Source organism: Macrosteles quadrilineatus, unplaced genomic scaffold, assembly GCF_028750875.1.
Source record: "Macrosteles quadrilineatus isolate MER2022 unplaced genomic scaffold, UCM_ALF_1.0 Scaffold_8__2_contigs__length_117827958, whole genome shotgun sequence".
Taxonomy (NCBI): Eukaryota; Metazoa; Arthropoda; class Insecta; order Hemiptera; family Cicadellidae; genus Macrosteles; species Macrosteles quadrilineatus.
The window spans coordinates 81,916,144-81,937,035 of record NW_026542601.1 but is presented as its reverse complement, the minus strand read 5'-3'; the positions used below and the strand labels follow the sequence as shown (position 1 = coordinate 81,937,035).

The following is a 20,892-nucleotide window of genomic DNA, read 5'->3' as shown; positions in this document are numbered from 1 at the left end:
TCTTTATAATTGACTACCAATCTAAATTTCCCGGGTTCCTTTTTTGGTCTTAGGAAGGCGCTAGAACTGAACTCTGAAACACTTTTTTCTATTACCCCTTCATCTAGTAATTGTTGCACAGTATTTCTCATTATTACCATCTTATCTGGCTGGACGTGGTAAGGTCTTTGTCGGAATGGCACAATATCCTTACTAAAACGAATTTTGTAAGGCTCAGTCTTTGCTAAGCCGATTTTGTCTGTGACAACGTCGCTAAACTGTCGTAGCAGATTTTCGAAGCTGTTTCATTCGACTTCCGTGAGGGGTGAGTCACCCAGATCGGGTTTATCACAAGTTGGGATCTCTCCTTCTCCTATCAAACAATATGATTTAATACTCTCCCTAAACTTAAACTCCGCTGTTGAATCACCTAAATTCACGGACATTCGCGCAAACTTCATAAAATCGTACCCCAAGATTAACTGTAACGGAAGTTGATTAACTACCCAGAAATTGTAGTCCCATGACAGATTATCTATCTTAAAATGAACTTTGACCTCCATCCGTACAGTTATCTTCTGACGGTTCGCGACCTCTACTGACTGATTAATTTTACTTGACTGTTTGATCAAATTCGCACTTTTCAACTTATTAAAAAGTGTTTTACTAATCAATGACCTACTACTGCCAGTGTCTATCAGCGATAGGCAATCTATATTGTTTCCAAACAATACCTTAATCAGCGGCAGTTTCGCGGATACATCTGTTGCTTGCATGCTTTTGTTGGGCGATAACTTTACAGTTCGACGTTGTGTGCCCTTGACAACGTCGGAATCTAGTTTAAAGAAACCCTACAGTTCCTAGCGATATGACCTTCACCTTGACAACGATAACATTTTACGATCCTTTCCCTGGGTCTATTACGTAGATCGTTTGACGACGTAGTTGGATTATGACGAGTTTGGTTTACAACCCTAGGCGACGAATTAATCAAAGGGCGTCGATTTACATTACCAAAATATCTCTCTTCGGCACGCATTGAACTAGTGATTCTGTTTGCGAATGATTTTAGCTCGAATAAGCTTTGCGGCATTTGACCGAACGAAAAATGACTTCGAACAGTTGGATTACATTTTGTCAAAGCAATCTCAATCACCTCGCCTTCTGACATTGACGATTTTAAAGCGAATGCGATAGATATGATGTGATCGACGTATTCTGAAAAAGTTTCATTCGGTTGTTGTGGTCGATCTAACTCAAACGATGCAATCTCTCGTCGCCTAATTGACGGAATAAATCTGTGTAATATCTCGTCGTGTAAGACATTCCAGCGTGCGTTACTTGATACTGCTTCTAAGAACAATTGGAACATTTGACCTTTGACCTTAGGGATAATAAGTTTAATGATCTCTGTATGACAATTCGGAGAAATATCAAATATTGGTTTGATGTTTTTGAGAAATGAAATTAATTCAAGTTCATCTGTGCCGTCGACTATGTTCAATTTATTAATTAATTCAATTACCACGATTTGATCAGTTTTGGAAAGTGATTGACTGACATTGTATGCGTGAGCGTGTACGTGTGTGTCATGGTGAGTGTATGTGAGAGGTCGAGTGTGTGGGTGTGTGGGTGTGGGTGTTGGGTATGGTCAGTGAGGGTGTGTTGCGACTGTACAGTGGCACTGGCCGGGGCAACAGTAGACAGAGAACCAGTCGCTACAGGAAATGACGCGCGTTGTTGTGCATTCGCTATCTCTCTCTCTCTCACACACACTCGTTCGAAGGTTGAATATCCACATACGATGAGCTATTGGCATGACTGTTGTTTTGATTTATATTCGACGTACTTGATAGTATTTCAGTCAATTCGTGGTTGTTTAGGTCCATTAAACAACTATTAGAATTTTGTCTAATTGGCGATGGTTGGTCATCGTTTACGATCGGTAAACGACAATCGGAATTTTGTCTACTTGGCGACGGTTCGTCATCGTTCACGATCGGTAAACGACAATCGGAATTTTGTCTACCTAAATTAGCTCCATTGTCATTTGGTGGAACTAGTTCATTGTTATGGTTGATCGTTGCATTTAAATCGATTAATTCCCCTAAATTTCTCCTTAACCTACGGTCACGTCGGTCATTCGCAGTTGTATTATACCCAGGCCCAAATTGTTGGTGCATTTTTTTTCCGCTAGGAAAATAATTCAATTTACGATGATATATCTCACTTTAACAAAACGAATATTCCACGATGACAAAAACCAATTGACAATTAATTACAGCACAATACACAATGACGATGGCAATAACAATAGAATTTCTTATAATCTAAACAATTTCAGTGAATCGCACAGACACAAACAGTACCAAGAGATCACGCGATGATATCATTTATTTGTAAAGAAAAAAACTCAGACTTTGACTCTCATATATTTAAATATTATATTTAAATATATTTACTCCTTGCAATGCTCTTTAATGAATTCTTTACAAATGTTGGTTGCCCCTAGGTTGGAAGAACTCTAGAAAATAAAAATATCAGACAGAGCTTTTTGGCAGTGGAAGCTTGATGTTAATGAAAAATATGAGTGGACCCTGCAAAATATAAATATTCCCCAAAGGTCCTTAGGGGACGCCCCTGGCACTGCTTGTAGTTCTTCCAATAAAGTAATACCTTTAATGAGATCAATTTACCAGTCTTAATTCTACACTGAATTTACTTGCTCACTACTACACTAGTGACTAGTGTTGCACTTAAAAGGTGAATCTTTTGTAGTGGCTTATGATTTACTGAATTACCTTTTGTTTATCAATTACTATTGCATATGCTAAAATACCAAGGTTATTGAGAACTAGAAGTGAGTAACAATTTGAATTTATTGCACAGAATTTAATAATACACTTATTTCAGATTACAGTCGTTGTTGTGTTCTTTCAAGTAAAAATGACCTAGAGATACACAATCAGTTGGAAATTTATTGAAACTGTTGAATGGATTTATCAAAGGGGAGGTATGGTGCGGTTTCACACCGATCTCGAAAGTATCAATGGAAGAGTGGTATTTAATCTAATGGTTGAGATGACCTGTACCAAGCAAATCCTTTCGTTGGCCAACGATTAAAAACGAAGGTCGTCTCGCAGTCCAACTGATTGAACAATATTGTATTCAATCGTAGTAATGTTTATCAGAATGTTGCTTTATTATTTTATAGCTAATTTGGCACTTTGGTGGTTCATCTATGTTCAAACTGGCACAACTTCCAACAACACTTCCGTATCAATCGAACCAGCTACCTGCTCCCTTCTCTGATAATAATTTGTTTCCCCCAAAAGATACTGACTGTGACACTCTTTAAAAGAATTGTACCATTTGCACAACAATGAAAATTAACAATGACTCTGTGTAAAATTCCAACACTATAAAAATCTTATTAAATAACTCTGAATTGCCCTATAAAAACATTTTTACCTATTTATTCTTAATACTATAGGGTTGTTACAATCTAATTAATAAAGCGGATTGCTACAATATGAATGGATGTGAAAATCAGTGATTTGAATTTGAACCTATGAACATGTGCTTATTCTACATGAAGTGACAAAACAAGACAGGAAAAATTTTCAAAGGTGCGACTCACTGAAATCTTAAACTAACAAATAAATAACACAAATTACTTACAGTTTGGACGTCCACAAATATGACACAAATAAAGGGGAAGGGATTGGGAAATGTAACTAGCCGGTATTCTACAAGAGGCGATCAATTGAACTCGTGAAACGAACGTGTAATTTTCAAATGGCGGAACTGCGTTGGCCGGTAACGAACTTTTTCACTTTCTGACAATGACACTGATACTAATTTCCAATCGCGGGGCAATTATATCCCTTAGGGATATAGGCTGTACGATTTTAAGGAAAAATAAGATTGCCCGACCAAACGCCGCGAAATGAATTTAATTTCCACGAACGAAAAACAATTTTACCGAACTAGCTACGATGAGATTTGGATATGAACTGGTACTGCTGGAAGCAAGTGACCATCCGGCTAGACCTTATTCCCCCTCCTACTTTAGTGCGTGGTGCATTCTGGTCTATACTGATCTATTGTTTAAACCAGCTGACTGTTCTTCGCGTTACCCTGTATTGATTTGTTGCCTTTTTACAACAAAATCGGTACACTTAACAACACAATTTCTCTGGAAAGGATAAGAATACCCCCACCACAGCAAACCTGCTGACTCAGCGAATTTTTATTAGTCTGAATTGATTTTCAATTAAATTTAAATAACATTAGGTTTAACGAGTAACTAAGTTTGCTCTTACAAGGAAACTAATTAATTATTTCCTCACACAAAGTGTGTTTTTTAATAAAATATTAATAGTTTAGTATAAGATAAATCAATTTTCCAAGTGTTATCAAAATATATCCATAAAACAAGCAAACTACAACATTTTACAAAGAATATAACATACAATTTTTTTGAATTTGTTCCGTAACCAATAACCGCACAAAAACACGCAAATACTAAATTATTTTTTTGAATCTCTTTTAAAAGGTAGAGAGAAATTGTGATTTTTTTGTTTTGAGGGTAAAAATGGGAATACACTATTTTTACCCCATAAAGCCCCTCGTAAAACCCCGTACCCATGGTCCGATCATACTGGGTTCGCAAACTAATTCAAGTTTATTCCACCATAAGTCAAAAAGTCATTTATTGGCCAAATTAACAAATACAATTTGCATTAGCTACGTAAATACACTGAATACAACTCACCAACTTAAAATGTATACCCTTATTATACAATAATAAAATTAAAAGGAAAACAATCTTTAATCACCAGCCAGAAACTCACGGACGCTGTAGTAACATCTCAAAAGCAACATGGACTTAAGTTTCCTCTTGAATCTAAGTAAGGTGGTCTTTCTCTAACTTAAGATCGATGGGTAGATTGTTGAAAAGTTTAATTCCGTTGTAGAGGTGATGTTTAAAAAAATAAGTGGAGTGTTTTTGAATTTTACAGTTGATTGTAGAGTGCAAGAGATAAATGCAGGAATGAGAGTCGACATGAAACTTGGAAAAGTTTTGCCTGGCAAATTACAGCGTCTTAAGGATGTAAAGGTGGAGGGAAAGGTAAAAATTCCAGATGAGCTGATGACCTCCTTGCAAGAATGGTGACGTGGGAGAGAGAAAATGGTTCTCACTGCGTTCTTCTGAAGCCCAAACAAGAAGTTTTCTTGGATTTTCAGCACCCCTGATCAGCAGAACATATGAAAGAAAAGGATATAACAACCCTTAGTAGGCTGAAAGAAGAACATCAGTACACAGAAGAACATCTTTGATGGATCGGTTTGAGATACGTTAATTTAGAAACTGGGCTTTCGGTGTATTTATTTAACCTGTTGCCGTTAAACCACTAAATGAGTTTGGTGGCTTCGATGAAGGTTCTTTGTTCAAGTTTAGCTGAAGTAGGACTAGATAGTGTCAAAGAGGTGTCGTCTGAAAACAAGCAGACCTTGGCGTTTGTGCTTGAGGGGAGGTCGTTGATAAACCGGAGGAACAGAATCGGACCGAGGCCAGACCCTTGAGGCACCCCATTATGACTGGAGCCACGGAGGACATGAAGTGCCTCACACATCCACCACCATCATCAGCTGGTATCTCAACGATCTGTTTCCTTCCTTTGAGAAAGGTTTTCAACTTTTATGGTATAGTCAATGCTAAAACTCAATTGTCTACATTATTTTTGTTGCTGGCCAAGTTGATGTGTCATAGCAGTTGCTATAGCCATAGCTCACAATAAGTCATTCCATTAATAGTTTGAGTTCATAAAAAAGCTTGTTTATTCGACATAAATCAATAATTTAGATCAGCGCAATCTGTTAGTGGCTCACATCAACTACGATGATTTTGGTTAGAAAACGGGCAACAAGTTTAATATGGGAATGGAATATGTCTAAAATGCTGTATACAATTTTATTGAATCTTTTACTAGGATGAATTTTATTGACATTTCATTTCTTCGGGAAGGAGTGTGACAAATCTGCAAAGCACACTCAAACGTAGCCCTCCCCAGCATGAAACAAACATTAAAACAAAGCTCCATTCTCCAGGGCCACGGCTTTTGCATGTGCATGTGCTATGGACCCGAGAGCTAATTGCGCTCATCTCCACCTTCAATGTGGGGGAATCTTTTGCTTCCTTGCTCCTCCAATAAACCAAAAACCTTTTTCGTCCCCGGGTCCGGGCCCACTGGGCTAATTTTATATACGCGGCCCTGGTATATTCAAGAATTAATATAAGCCCAGACTATATAATATAACCAATTATTAATAATTATAGATGTCATGGTCTATTGCCTGTGATATACGTAGTTAATGTTCACCAACTATAGTGTCGTGTGAAGGTCAGTCCATTGACTTAAAATCAATCACTAAAGTGTACGTGGATTGGATCGGATCTACTGGGACTGTTTGCTGTGAATTGAATGTTCAAATAAATACATGGAGAATAGAACAATATCAACATGAAACATTGATTGTGCACATTTATGTTCAATAACAAATTTTTGTAAACTAACAAATAACCTTAATTGCAGGATGAATTGGAAGCAACCACAACTCAGTGTACATCGATGCTGCCTGGGGCCCATTTCATAATATACTACAAGTTACAAGTTACAACTTGTAACTTGTAATTTCCATTAGATTTGCATTGGGCGATCAGCTGATTTACTAATAATATTAGTTTGTACTTTATTATGAAATGGGCCCCTGGTCTTTTAAACCGAAGCCTGCTAAGCTAAGCAAACCAGAGAAAAAAAATACATTAAGAAAATCAAGCGGAGTGGAGTGAGTCGAAACGAAACGCTAACAACAAGAGACCGAGAACCAGAAAAAGAAGACAGACTTGACAGAGACAGAAGAAGTACTTACTCAGGGGAGGTATAGAAGAGGCTACGATGACAGCTGTGGGCTTCTTATTAGCTGAGGGAACGCCATTACCGTAACAATACGGTCTATTGCCATCGGCCTCGGTGGGCAAGTGGTTAGCATGCCGGTCTGTTATGCTGAAGGTCCCGGGTTCGAATTCCCGCTGAGAGCACTACATTTTTGTCCAAGATTTTTTTCATTATCAGCAAGTTTGGTTGGTTTGGTTCGGTTATGACATTTTAATTTTATTATTAAGTCATTATAAAATTTTAATTGAGCAATTTCTAGTTTTATTTAATAAACAGAATTATTTTTTCTATTACTAAACTGTTGTTATATTATTTCATTATCAGCAAGTTTGGTTAGTTCGGTTAGGTTATGATAGTTTAATTTTATAATTAAAAATAATAAAATTGAATTTGAGGCATTTATAATTTTATTTTATGAACAGAACTATTTTTGCGATTAGTAAACCTTCATTGCCAAAGAGCTCTCTACTACAGCGCTGTTCAAGGAGGAATTTTGAACTAATGCCTCAATCGTACCTCCCCTAAGTCAGACCCGACAGAAGAGAAGCAGTGTTGCCGTTTTGCGCGTAATTACGGATGTGTTTTGTTTAATTACATTTAAAATTTTTGAGTGTCCCCCAAAAGGGGGATTCGGGAGACAACTAAAAATGTTTCAATAGAAACCCCTATCAAGTGACACCTCATTTTGAAGTGCAACAAACTTAAAGAATGGTGAAAACCAGAGCTCGCTATCTCTTCTTTATCCAAAACGACAACCAATATTAACAATTTTACCATTGATTTTCCACAACATTTGACGGGCTACCATTTTGGATAGAGAAGAGATAGTGACCTCTAGTTTTCACCATTCTTTAAGTTTTTGTAAACACTTCAAAATGATGTGTCACTTGAAGGGGTTTACATTTAAAATATTTTAGTTGCCCCCCAAATCCCCCCTTTTGGGGGACACTCAAAAATTTCAAAATGATAAAATGAAACTTCCTGCTAAGATTGCTCGACCACTAAAAGGATATCTCTGTATATTTACTTGGAAAAATATTAAAGGGGGGGTCTTGACTTTTTATTCACCCTGTACAGGCTGTCACTTGTAGAGAGTTACGTTTTCTAGGGATATTTTACCACCCGTTCTAGTGATTTTCCTCTAGACGTTGGTATGTGGCAACACTACTAAAACCAAACCTAACCAAACAGGCAAACAAAACAAAGTACCAACCAACAGAAACAAAACAAACTAACCAACTTTATATTCGATACTATTACAATTTTTAATGTATTAGGTTAGTTTTGAAAAGAATAATTGACATACAATAATGCACTTTCATTCTCAAAGGTAACATCGTCCATCAGGCTAAGGCTAGTTTGAAAAAAAGTAATATTTTTATTTGTGGTTTTGTGTACATTGTTTTCCAATTTCGTTTGTTCGTATAGTTCACAAATAAAAGAAAACCAACAACTCATGTTTTAATTTATTGATACCTTTAACTCCATAGTTTAGGAGATATAATAATGCATTTTATTGATTTTAAAAACTTTTAACTGCTATAGGTAACGTTTGTTCAGAACAATAAGATTAGTTTAATTGAATACGTAATTTTTAAATTTTCGTATTATGCAATAACTTAGCATTATTATTTTTGTTCACTGAATATTTTTTGTATCTGTTCAATCAATATTGAAAGCACACATACACGGTAAACATCCTGTCAAATATTTGATTGTTACATTTCGTTATAGGTGAAAAAATTAATGGAAAACTTTTTTTCTAGCACTACATTTAGACTCAGGTTAATTTACAGAGTGCGCGGATTGTGCACGTGTTTTTTTACGTATTGTGCGCGGATTAGAGAGGGAAAAGCGGGATTTTTATGCTTGTGAGGATGGATTTCTTCCGAAGTTATGTGGCAACACTGAAGAGAAGAGAAGACAGAAGTCGAGAAGTCAGAAACGCCAGAAACAGGAACAGACGATTTTCTTGTTCTTCCCAGTTTTAAGTTTTCGTTTGTCTAGTCTCAGTCTGACGTTTATCAAACAGTAGAGTACCTACTTTATATTTCTTTAGTTCCAGCAGAAGATCAACAACACAGCTAGTTATAAGTTTGTATTATTTATTGTTATGTTGATTTCAGAAACGCGTAAATCATGCAGAGCGTAATCAACACTGTGAAAGGGACTGCTCTGGGAGTTGCAGAATATTTGACACCTGTTTTGAAGGTGATTAGGCCTAATTTAGGTCTTAGGACAACATACCCAAGCATGGTTGCATAAGAATAACAAGTATCAAATATAGGCCTTTTTGATAAAGATAGGCTTATTTGTAAATTGCCTTTTTGTTAAAGATAGGCCTCTTTGTAAATTGCCTTATTGATAAATATCAAAAGATGGGCCTAGCCTAGGCCCTATCCCTATGTTTTCTTACTTATTGTATGTATGCTAGGCTGACCTACAGCGTACGCTGGTCTTTTTGGAATTAGGTTATCTGTAGGCCTATGATATGCCTCATAAGATGCCTCTAGGCTATGCCCTAGGTGCAACTTATGAATCTAATGAGGTCTGCAGTTTAGCCACCAGAGTTGTAAATAACGACATACATATTTATACAAGAGCAGTGATGAGGAAACAGACTGGTATCTTAGACACTAAGAATGTTGCCAACTAGGCCTAGTTTTGCACCCATGGTCTTGTGATTCTCTCCCTGTTCTTTTAGTAGGCATATGAATAACTTAAATCACCTTGGAACAATTCTCAGGTAGCCTACACTTCCATATCTGTTCCACAAACAGCCGAATGAATAATATTGATTATTCGATTGTTTAATTTGATGTATCGTTTGGTTAGGTTTACCTTACCCAACTAAGTTAACCAGACGATATATCGATCAATACTTTCATGCGGTTGTTTGTGCCAACAGATATGGAAGTGTACCCCAATTCTCTTTTGAAGTAGGTTATACTAACTTAGGTCCTACCGTAGGTGAGTTGTGTGTCTGTAGCATTTGCCTGAGAATATCGCTTTAGGCCCACCATGTATAAGTTAAAGTTTAGTCCTCGAATACATTGCCTAGTCTTAACCGTATGGACTAAAGTGTTTTAGTGATAAGAAAATAACTTAAGAAAACCTCTGAAGACGCCACACAAGCTGGTGAAGTGCATAGGGTGATACAAATAAAAATTCTTCCCCCAGAGCTATCTTAATTTTTTTTGTCAATGATGGTTTTGATCGACCAGTTGACCACTAAACAAATGAGGTTAACTTAATAGCTTTAAAAATAGAAATGAGCAGCACAGACGTAAAAGTCTTATTTCAGTGACGTTCGCTGTAAACTTTTAGCAATTTAATATTCAAACTGCAGGAAGCAAGTTGGTCTAGTGGTTAGAGCGCGGGACTTTGGTTCCTGGGGTCCCAGGTTCAAATCCTGCCAAATCACCAATGGATTTTATCTAAGGACAAAAGCGTAAACATTTGTTTTAAGTGTTATAAGACGTATCTTTTATTTACTTTCTGTAAATACATTAAAGCCAAGTAACCTGCCTGCTCTACTGGCCTCGTATGAATGCGGCTTTAGAGAAGACTGCTGATAGGAAGCCATTAGGATTACCTGCCTCTAGTGTTTCAAGTTACCTTGGAGGCATGTAACTTTGCCTGCCAACTGGCTTTATGTAGACACAGCTTAACAGTATTTTTCAAAGAATGAGTAAATCACAGTAGGCCTACTTCTTAGTTAGGTAACAATGGTACTGGTATCAAGAACCGAAAATCAGTTTTATCTATGAAAGGTTTCTGTTAACTATGAGAAAGTTGTGCCGACACATCATAATACACAATACATAATTAAAGTTCATGAAAATATACACAGTTAAAAAGTGAACCTGTATAAATAAGAAACAGTTTATTCAAGGCAAGGATTGGTGTTCATTTCAACACCATTATTCTGCAATATTGGAAATTTGTCTATGGTTTTATTTTAGCTATAAGCTGAGCTCCTAATTGATTCTGACGTTTCATGTTATGTTTATACTTACAAAATTATTGTAGGCAAAAGCCTTAGGTCGGAATATTTTACAGCCTAGGTTATAAGTATAGCTTTCATTCAGTTTTTTACAATACCATACTGCACCTTCTGGTTTGAATGTTTTTGGTTACTAACGCCTTCCATGTCCATAAAATGGCTCTAATTGTAAACATCTTGTATTCTGCAGGAATCAAAGTTCCGAGAGACAGGAGTGATCACGCCCGAGGAGTTTGTAGCGGCAGGAGATCACTTGGTACATCACTGTCCCACGTGGCAGTGGGCGAGCGGAGACGAGGCTAAGACAAAGCCATATCTGCCCAAGAACAAACAATTCCTAATCACTAGGAATGTGCCGTGCACCCGACGATGCAAACAGGTTTGTAAAACATTTATTGTAGGTCTAGTATTAATAATAGCTGCATCCTATACAGGGTGATTGATATAAGTGTGCCAGCCGTTTTATTCGAAAACTATAAGAGATATCAAAAAAAGTTAAATGGTAAGTGCCTTGGATTTTTTATTTAAAAAATTGTAGTCAAGTCAAAAAATTTATTTTAGCCGCCATTTTTCCAATATGGCCGCCAACTTTGATTTGTCTTATAGAACACCCTGTATTTTATGATGTATTCTGGTAGAAAAAGTAATTTTAAGACGATATTATTCTTGTAATTTTTTTCATAAACCTAACCGTTTTAAAGATGACTTACTTACTTGACTTAATTCCTGTCGTTCCGATCGGAACATAGGGCCTCCACGAGACGTCTCCAGGCCTGTCTTTCTCCCGCCAGTCTTCTGAGCTCCCCCCAGGTCTTTCCCTCTGTAGCTGCCTCCTTTTCAACTGTTCTCCTCCAAGTGTTTCTTGGCCGACCTCTACGCCTTGCTCCTTGAGGGTTCCATGTTAGGGCCTTCTTCTCTATTGCGCCATCTGGTTTCCTTAAGGTATGCCCAATCCAGTTCCATTTTCTTCTTCTAATTTCTATATGGATTGGCATTTGGCCACTTCGTCTCCAAAGTTCTTCGTTTGATATTCTGTCAGGCCACCATATCCGGTTTATCTTTCTCAAGCATCTATTTATAAACACTTGCAGTTGAGAGGTAATTTTGTTGTCTACTTTCCATGTTTCACAAGCATAAAGCAGGACCGCTTTAACATTAGTGTTAAATATTCTAATTTTGGTGTGGAGTGAGATGTTTCTACTTTTCCAAACAGGTTTTAGTTGGACGAAAGCTGCGTTTGCTTTCCTTATTCTTAGTTTAACATCATCTCCAGCTCCTCCTCCATCTGCTGCTACAACACTTCCTAAGTAGACAAAAGACTCTACTTGATCTACCCTCGAGCCACCTACCTCCAATCTATCCTCCAATTGGCCATTCACCCTCATCTCTTTAGTTTTACTTGCATTTATTTGCAGACCAGCTCTTTCTGCCACATCTTTGAGATCTTTCAATTTACTCCTCATGTCATTTAAACGATGAGAGAGCAAACATATGTCGTCTGCAAAATCCAAGTCTTCCAGATGTTCGACAAGTCCCCACTGAATGCCTCTTCTCCTAGCTGTAGTCACCCTCCTCAGGACACGGTCAAGTACCACCAGAAATAATATTGGCGACAAGATGCATCCCTGTCTTACACCAGAGGTCATCTGAATTGATTCAGACACTTTCCCACGGTGCAGTACACTACAAGAGTACCCCTGGTAAATGTTCTTCATAATATTCACAAGTTTGGGTGGGATTCCAAAGTTTTCAACAACCTGCCACAGGACTTGATGGTTCACGGAGTCAAACGCTTTTTCAAAATCGATGAATGTCAAATATAATGTTGCTTGATACTCAGTAGTCTGTTCAAGGATGACTCTCAAGGTATTAATGAGATGGTTAAAGTTTTGAAATTTCTGCATGAGAAAGAGTTTCGATAAAGGCCTAAGCAAGCATGCCAGCTGTTTTGTTCGAAAACCATTCAAAATTTCGAAACTTTAACCATTATTATCTTTGAAACGGTTAGGTTTATGAAAAAAATTACAAGAATAAAATAGTCTTAAAATTACATTTTCTACCAGAATACATCATGAAATACAGGGTGTTCCATAAGAAAAATCAAAGTTGGCGACCATATTGGAAAAATGGCTAAAATAATTTTTTTGACTTGACTATAATTTTTAAAATAAAAAATCCAATTACCAATTACCTTTTTTTGATATCTCTTATAGTTTTCAAATAAAACGGCTGGCACACTTATATCAATCACCCTGTATAGCAAAATTTCAAATTAATTTTAATTTATTACCTTATTATAACACAGTTATATCCTTAGGTTTGACTACTGCTACGAGCATGAAAGCTACATCTAGATGCCACTCGTTAGGATTTTAATTAATTTGTCGCTTTGCAAAACGAGGGGGCGTAGTTACATTGACTTACTTCCACCTCTTCTTCTTGCAAGCAACAAATTATTTTATATTCATAATTTGCAGAATGTTTGTAAGTAACAAACCTGCACTACTCATTCTACACTAATAACTATTTACCGGTGTGTAGATTAAAATCTCTGGTTTCTTCTTCATAAGTTTACATGAGTTCCTTAGACATACGTTTAGAGAAAGTTATATAATCTCAGAGTATCCCCTTTGAAAGTTATATAATCTCAGAGGATTCCCTTTGTATAATTTCTTCGATAATTTGGGACTGATTTGTAATCGACCAATGGTGTAATCAGTGTTTCTTCTATGTGTAATCATAGACAAATAGAATAAAATATAGACTGTCAAAGGAAGGTTCCGCGATGTGTCGTTTGTTTATCGATTCGCTGCCGTCGTCGGCTCCTCACCGTATGCTATCAGCAGACGCTGCAGCGGTGTACGCCGTAATAACATGACAATCCTAGCGGTTCGCGCCAGAACTTATGCTAAACGCAGCACAGCTGACAGTATATTTATTCTATTTGTCTATGGTGTAATTTAGTCAAACCTTAAAAAACAAGGGCAGATGTACCGGTAGGCTATTCATTACTTTAAGATTTTGTATTCTAATATCATTACCCTTATCTTATTTATTAGCCTATATTATTCATTTCTGGTATGTATCAAAATCAAAATAATCTTTGCAGATGGAAACAATATTGTTAAGTCTTAATGCGTAGGTTTTTGCGGCCGGTGTCATTAGAATCTATGGTGGCGGTTTTCAGTGTCAACCGCGTTGTCAGTTGTAGATGACTGTCAGACATTTTGCCTTTACTATGAAGTGGAGTGTTTTAATTATATATTATTTTTATTAAACACACAAGAAAATTTGTTAAGCTTGTCTTTATCAGCCTTGTACCTAGTTGAATAAATCCAGCATAGTACGCTGATGTGAATTCTTTTTTTCGTCCAACATGCTGACCAACTTTTTGCCAACTTTTTGACCAAGCTTAAGGGCCCTTTCACACGAGGCCACTGATTACCGGCCACAGCTTAACATTGTTTTAAATAGGGGTCTTCTGATGCGGCCACTGCAGTTGCCCGCCAGGACACAGTGGCCAAACAGTGTCTCCTGGCACAACTCCTAGGGGGCAACCGCAGTGGCGTAACTCGTCCCTGGGCAATGTGTAATAATGTGTAATAAAGGCAAATGTCCTTCCTGGAGGAATGTTATGAACATGGCAAGCTGCCGTCTTCGCCTTCTTTTCTTGATTAATAACGCGAGAAGAAGGGGATGTACATTGCTCATAAGCATTTTCTCAACTAGTTGTTCCAATGCTAATAATGGAGTGGCTTGTCAGTTTCCTGTACCATAAATTGTAGTTTCCCAGCCGGTAACCGGTGGCAGCAACTACTGTAGTGGCAGACACCAGTGGCCTTGTGTGAAAGGGCCCTAACTTATTGTCAACTATAGTATATTTTATATCACAACAACTAACAAATAAAATAAATACTAAACAACAATAGAAATACTAAACTATACTAAACAACAATAGGATTTTTGAGAGTGGCCCTCTCTGCCAGTGGTTCATTCAACTAAGGCAACGCTAAATAAACAGGCCGTAATGCTCCTCTGGCATGACACCATCATAGGCGACGGCAATTACGTAATGTTTGCCATTTGTGATCAGCTGCTTGTTTTAATCTTTACTTGGAAAACAAAAATATAACTTCACCTATGGTGACATCATGCCTGAGGAGCGTTACGGCTGTTTATTTAGTGTTGCCTTGATTCAACAATTTTTTTCAATAAAAAATAGCTACACAGCTGATCTGTGTTTATGGAACGCCCACTTGTAAAGGTTTGGCTACACTAGACAGGGAATGAAAGGGAACAATACTAACTAATTGTGGCGCTTGTTCTACAAGAGATGGGACATGGGAAAGGAAACAGCCAGTAACAATTTCCGACTGAGCATGCATTGCATCTAACCAGAAAGTTCTTTTCCGTGTCCTATCCTACCTTGTTTAGCCTAGTGCTAGAGGAAGAGACACGATACAAATTTCAATAGAATGCTCTTTTGAGGATTCACCAGATTCTACAATTGTTGTGGCGTGGTGTGTTGTTTTGCCACATGTTGTGTCCTTTTGTATTGTGTAGCATTTTCTATTTGATAACATAAAGGGCATTGGAAAAATTTCTGTCCATTCCTTTTCCTGTATTGTGTAGCCTAAGCATACTTCAACGATTGAACCTAACCTAACTGCTGGTTAACAGATGGAGTACTGTGATGAACAGGAACGTCTCATTGAGACAGAGGATGCGGATGGAGGTTGGGTGGATACTCACGGCATGGACCCTACATCGTCCGGTCTCGACGACAAAGTCTCCGAGATGACCATTGAAGATGTCACCGTAAGTAATAGCCTCTGTATTAACTTAAACTGCATAAGCAAATAGGTTATCTACTTGGTAGTTAAAATGCTTTTTTATTTTTGAAGTAGGTAATCCTTAAACAAATATTTTACTGTCAAAAACTCCTCAGTAATCCAAATTAAAAATTATATTGTAAACTGATGAAAATTAAAGTATTCCTACCTGACAAAATATTTGGGGGCGACAATGCTTCTACTCTTATGCTGTAGGCCTAAACTGTTTTACCCATGGCCATGTTAAGCCTGTGCAGAGATTTTTGAACATTCTTATATCTTAAATTTTTATTTCTTTTGAAATATATATTTTTTAGGTAGGTAACCCTTTTCAAATAAATTTATTTAAGTAAAGTATTTTTTTTTTTTTTCTAAGACGCTGGGCACGAGCCCTGAATTGTTTTTAACATTACTTCAGGCTAGACCTAGGGGTTACGGCAATATCACTTAGATAAAATCCATTGGTGATTTGGCGGGGTTTGAACCCGGGACCCCAGGATCCGAAGTCCCGTGCTCTAACCACTAGACCAGCTCGCTCTCCCAGTAAGTAAAGTATTAAAAATAATAGGTTATCCACTCCTAAATAAACTGGTGCCTCTGTGTTTAACTTTTAAGGTTTTAAGGTTAATATTTGATCTATCTCAATGCAGTTTGTTATTGTTGTTTTCTTTTCATTTTGGTGTAGTTTCAAGTCACCACATATGAATAAGAGGTTAATTAAACTTAATTTTGTCTTGTGACTTGTATACTTTGTCTATACGGGAACCCTGCAGCAAGAACCATAACAATACAAAATCATATTTCACAGCACATCTTATTAATACCAATCGTAATTTTTCCGATATCAACACCAACATGAAACCTCAGCATTACTGTAACAAAGGCCGCTATATGGATGTCGTGAAGGAATATGAAATCTACAAAGCCTCAAAGAAAGCCCCAAGAGACGTTCCAAACAACCAAATTAGTTTGAAATCAAATGGATTATTTCTACACTATGTTCAATCTACAACTGTAATAACATGCAAAGGTCAACACTCCTTCCAACCAAACTGCACTCCGGACATGTCAACCATGCAGTGTGTATCTGTCTGTAGCCACGTAGTAGTTGAATAACCAATTATTATGTGTACATGTTTGTGTGTGTTATTTAATCTTTTTACGACCTCAATAATAGTAAAATTTGATGTTCTTGACATGGATATGAAGAAGGCGACGTAGTCGCCACAACAATCGTCATCCACCCTTAGAGTATATGAGTAACGAGACAAAATCAATGCAAACTTATCTATGTTATTGTTGTGTAGGATTCACCACTCAAGAGGCCCAATGCAGTGGAGAACGACGATGAAGATGATGACGACGAAGAAGCAATAGATATGGAAAAATTTGAGGAAAGTGGCATGTTGGAAATGCAAGACGAAGTGAGTTTCTTTAACTTACCTACTCAGAAGGGTATGAAAGTCAATGAATGTCTGTTGCTTTAACTTTACTGGAGTTGCCCAAAAGTTGTTTACAAGTGTCCTGTATACATTTAGTATTTTTTTTACTTCCATACACTCTACCCATATCTCTTTTCGCACTTTTGAATCATCCCTTCTTTTATCACTCCCCTAGTCTTTTCTCCCTGGTCATACTATTCTGCATTTCCTACCAGTAGTAAAAACGTCCAAACCACAATGTAATAATTTAAACTTAATATTTATACTGCTAGTTATAATTGTAATTAGGCTTAGTTAATTAGCCATAAATGAATAAACGGTATCTGCAATCTGACACATACTTACTCCCATTAGCTTGTCAACAAGCTAGCTGCAACTACTTTTGAACCATAGTTGTACAGAAATTAGGGTCGTGACATTTTGTTTGGAGTCAAAAGGATCATAACATACTAAACTTTAAGTATAATCGTCCGAGCCTTTTTTTAGTCTGATTTTTAGCGAATTTCCCATATAGGGAATAAGCTATTACCGTAGGCCTCATGGTAAGACCTAGACCCGGGACCGATTTACTTTTTCGTTTTGAGGTCCCCAGAGGCCAAAAACACCATCCGTTCAAATTCATACATATATATATATATATATTTATATATATACTTTTGTGCCCACCCGGTTTGGCAGTCAGTGCGCTGGTAATTTACTCGGTGTGGCAGTCACCCGCCCGAAAGCCAGTCAGCTCTCCCATAAGCCAGTCAGGTATGGCTTCCCGTGCACTTTATACGTATGAAAACAGCAAACCGGTGCTGATGCCTGTGTCGATTAGCGTAACTGCAATACCAATGCGGAGACTGTCTCATCGTGTGTTCTATCGTGGAGTAGTGTAGCCAAGTACGGCACCCTACCCAGCGGTAACACCCAGCGGTCTGTAACCTTCGTTTACTCCTTGTTACTATTTGTGTTGGGATAGTGATTAACTACGTGTTAATGTTTAACATGTTCATACTCCAAATAAATATGATGCACCTCTAATAAGGATCGTCAAATATTAATTAATTATAATTGGTTGAATCTTGATCCTACCCGTTCATCATTTCATATTTTAAGTTATTTTAATTTTTTTTACCTTCAGTTGAAATTTTAGTCAACTTCTCCTTTATACAATATTTTATATCCTAGTACAATATTTACAGTGTTTCCACGGACCGGGAACTATACGGTTTTTCTTTATCTCGAGAAATATACGTGAATCTTGTCCATGATACGGGAACTGTTTTTTACGCAATTGCGTAACGCGAAGGGGTAACTATTACATATGACAACGATATTATTCTATCTGATAAGAATAACCATGAAACTACACTTGAAAGATAAAAGATTTTTATAATAATTTTAATTTTACAAACAAACTATTAGGCTCTTATTAGACGAGGCAGCCAAGTTGCGCAACCAGCCGGGCAGCCAGTCGCCTGTCTGGCTGCCTAGCGTAGCAACCAGTAGAGCAGCCACAAAATTACCAACTAGGCCAGTCTCTTGATGACAGTGGAACAGTGTTGGTGGAACACTTCTGTTGGGGAGAGACGCTGTCAGAATGCGAGATGAATATTTGCTTCTTCTGCTACTCATGAAAAAGAGAAGACGAAGGAAGAGGAGAATGCATAGGGCCTATACATCCTATTCTTTCATCAAGAACAGAAAAAGGATTATATTACACCCTTTTTGACGAACTTTGCGCAGATGATAATGAGATGAACGCACTTCCACGAGTGAACTGGTGTGTTTCCACTACTAGATGTGTGGCAGCGGGCGAGGGAGGGGGGTACAATATAACAAACGCCAGGAACGATTATTTGTTTACTTTTCAGATTCCTTATCAAATCTCTCTCTCTCTCTCTCTCTCTCTCTCTCGCTCTCTAACGATGTACAGATTGTGGACTTTACGATTTAAGTTTTCCTGCAATTATTTCAGTTCAATCCCATACCTATCCTTATGGTTTCCTATCTATTATTTTTCAAAATAAATAGTAAAGCTGGTTAAACTATTTTTTATTTTATTTTCTTGAAACCAAACACTCTTTACCATCCGGTATTCTGCAGAGTCAAATGTTTAACACTGTGTTTATAAAAATTGAATGGCCACACAATTTCGTGTTTTACTTTTTTTTTGTTATAGTAACTGGGATATTTATATATACCAATAAGTGCTGCAAGCTGTAATAAATGCTTCTGATTAATATCAAAATAAGTTATAATTTATTTTGTATAATAAATCGGTCATTGAATACAAACCATAATGGGTTTTCTATTTGTAACTTTAACTTGCAAATACAGTAGAACCTCGCTTAACTGGAGTCGCATCATCATGACGCCTATATATTATATAACCTCACAAATCCCAAGAAAATGTTTTATGAACTGTGTTTTTCAGTCTAATATTTCGATATGAACGATATATTTAACTATTTTTGGTAATTTTTATGTGCAGTAGATTCCCAATTATTGAAATATTACATTCATTTGACAAAAATAAGATGGAAGCAAAACGGAGTAATATCGATCAGTAGCGTCAAGGTCAAGCTATACGCTCGCAACTACAGACTGACAATCTTGCACTGACACTGACATACTGACAATCGTCTGCTCCTGTCTGCTGTCACAACACTACAATATTTTGTGGTTGGGTCGTTGGGTGATTAGTAACCATGACAACTTGTGGATGGAGAGAAACCAAAGAAAGAATAGAACAAAGAGAAATAATAAGAGGTGTTTTACATCATTGTTATCTTTATCTCATTTTTATCATTGTTATTATTACCAGAAAGACATAAGTACAGTACTATGATTTTATGGTGTTTTATGAGTTATTTAATATTTTCATCCCCATACTTCTGTTCTGAAACATCATGTAGTAGTAGCCTAGGATGACTACGGTATCAGTAGTCTTCTAGTCTACATTTTCTTTTGTTTTGTTCTTTACGTGATTTATTGCTGTACAGTAAGCAAGTTTTGTTTTGTTTGAGTAAGCATACAGTGTAGTTTTTTTAGTGAACCAAGGTTAATGACTTAACATATCACGGTTGCGCAATAGGCCTACCTATTGTATTTTGACTATGTAAAATGCAAATTTATAATCACGTTAACGTCCATTTATATAGTGTCCCGGAATGGCATTGTTCCTGAGTAAGAAACATATAAATATCATATTTAAATTATCCAGAAGTCCTTAGTTACTCACACAGGAAAAAAAAGTTTTAGGCCTAAATCTTTTGAAACCTGTACATTACATATTTTTGGTCGAGTTTTAGACCACTGGACGACCACTAGTTAAAGTTAATTGTATTACAACAATCTTTATAGTAAGCAATATAAGCTTGAATCGGACTTATCTGCCTTCAGCTAATCCATCATATGATAGTACGTTAGAGAGTATGCCCATGCTGAAGTTTTACTTATACTTGAAGAATGACTTAATTTAGTACCAAGAAATAAATCACACCCCTTACATACATTGTGCTGTTTTAATGCTGTGTAGTTGATTGCTACTGTATTAACCTGTAGCACCTGTATTAACCTGATCGCATATTAATTCCCTCATTAGGAACTTTTTAAAAAAAATACTACTTTTATTTTTTTAAATTTCTATGATTTATTTACAATAACAGAAATGTGTAAGATTA

At 36.9% G+C, this 20,892-nt stretch overlaps 1 protein-coding gene across 1 annotated transcript in view; it reads left to right on the top strand.

Annotated features, from left to right (window-relative positions):
* The first annotated feature begins 8,905 nt into the window (after positions 1-8,905).
* Positions 8,906-20,892, top strand: part of LOC128999529 (ubiquitin-like-conjugating enzyme ATG3) — a 28,229-nt gene continuing 16,242 nt past the window's right edge. Inside the window, exons 1-4 of the mRNA XM_054426097.1 lie at positions 8,906-9,152; positions 11,138-11,326; positions 15,628-15,765; positions 17,087-17,203. Of these exons, the coding sequence (XP_054282072.1) occupies positions 9,081-9,152; positions 11,138-11,326; positions 15,628-15,765; positions 17,087-17,203 (516 nt within the window). The 5' untranslated portion in view covers positions 8,906-9,080. The remainder of the gene's footprint in view (positions 9,153-11,137; positions 11,327-15,627; positions 15,766-17,086; positions 17,204-20,892) is intronic.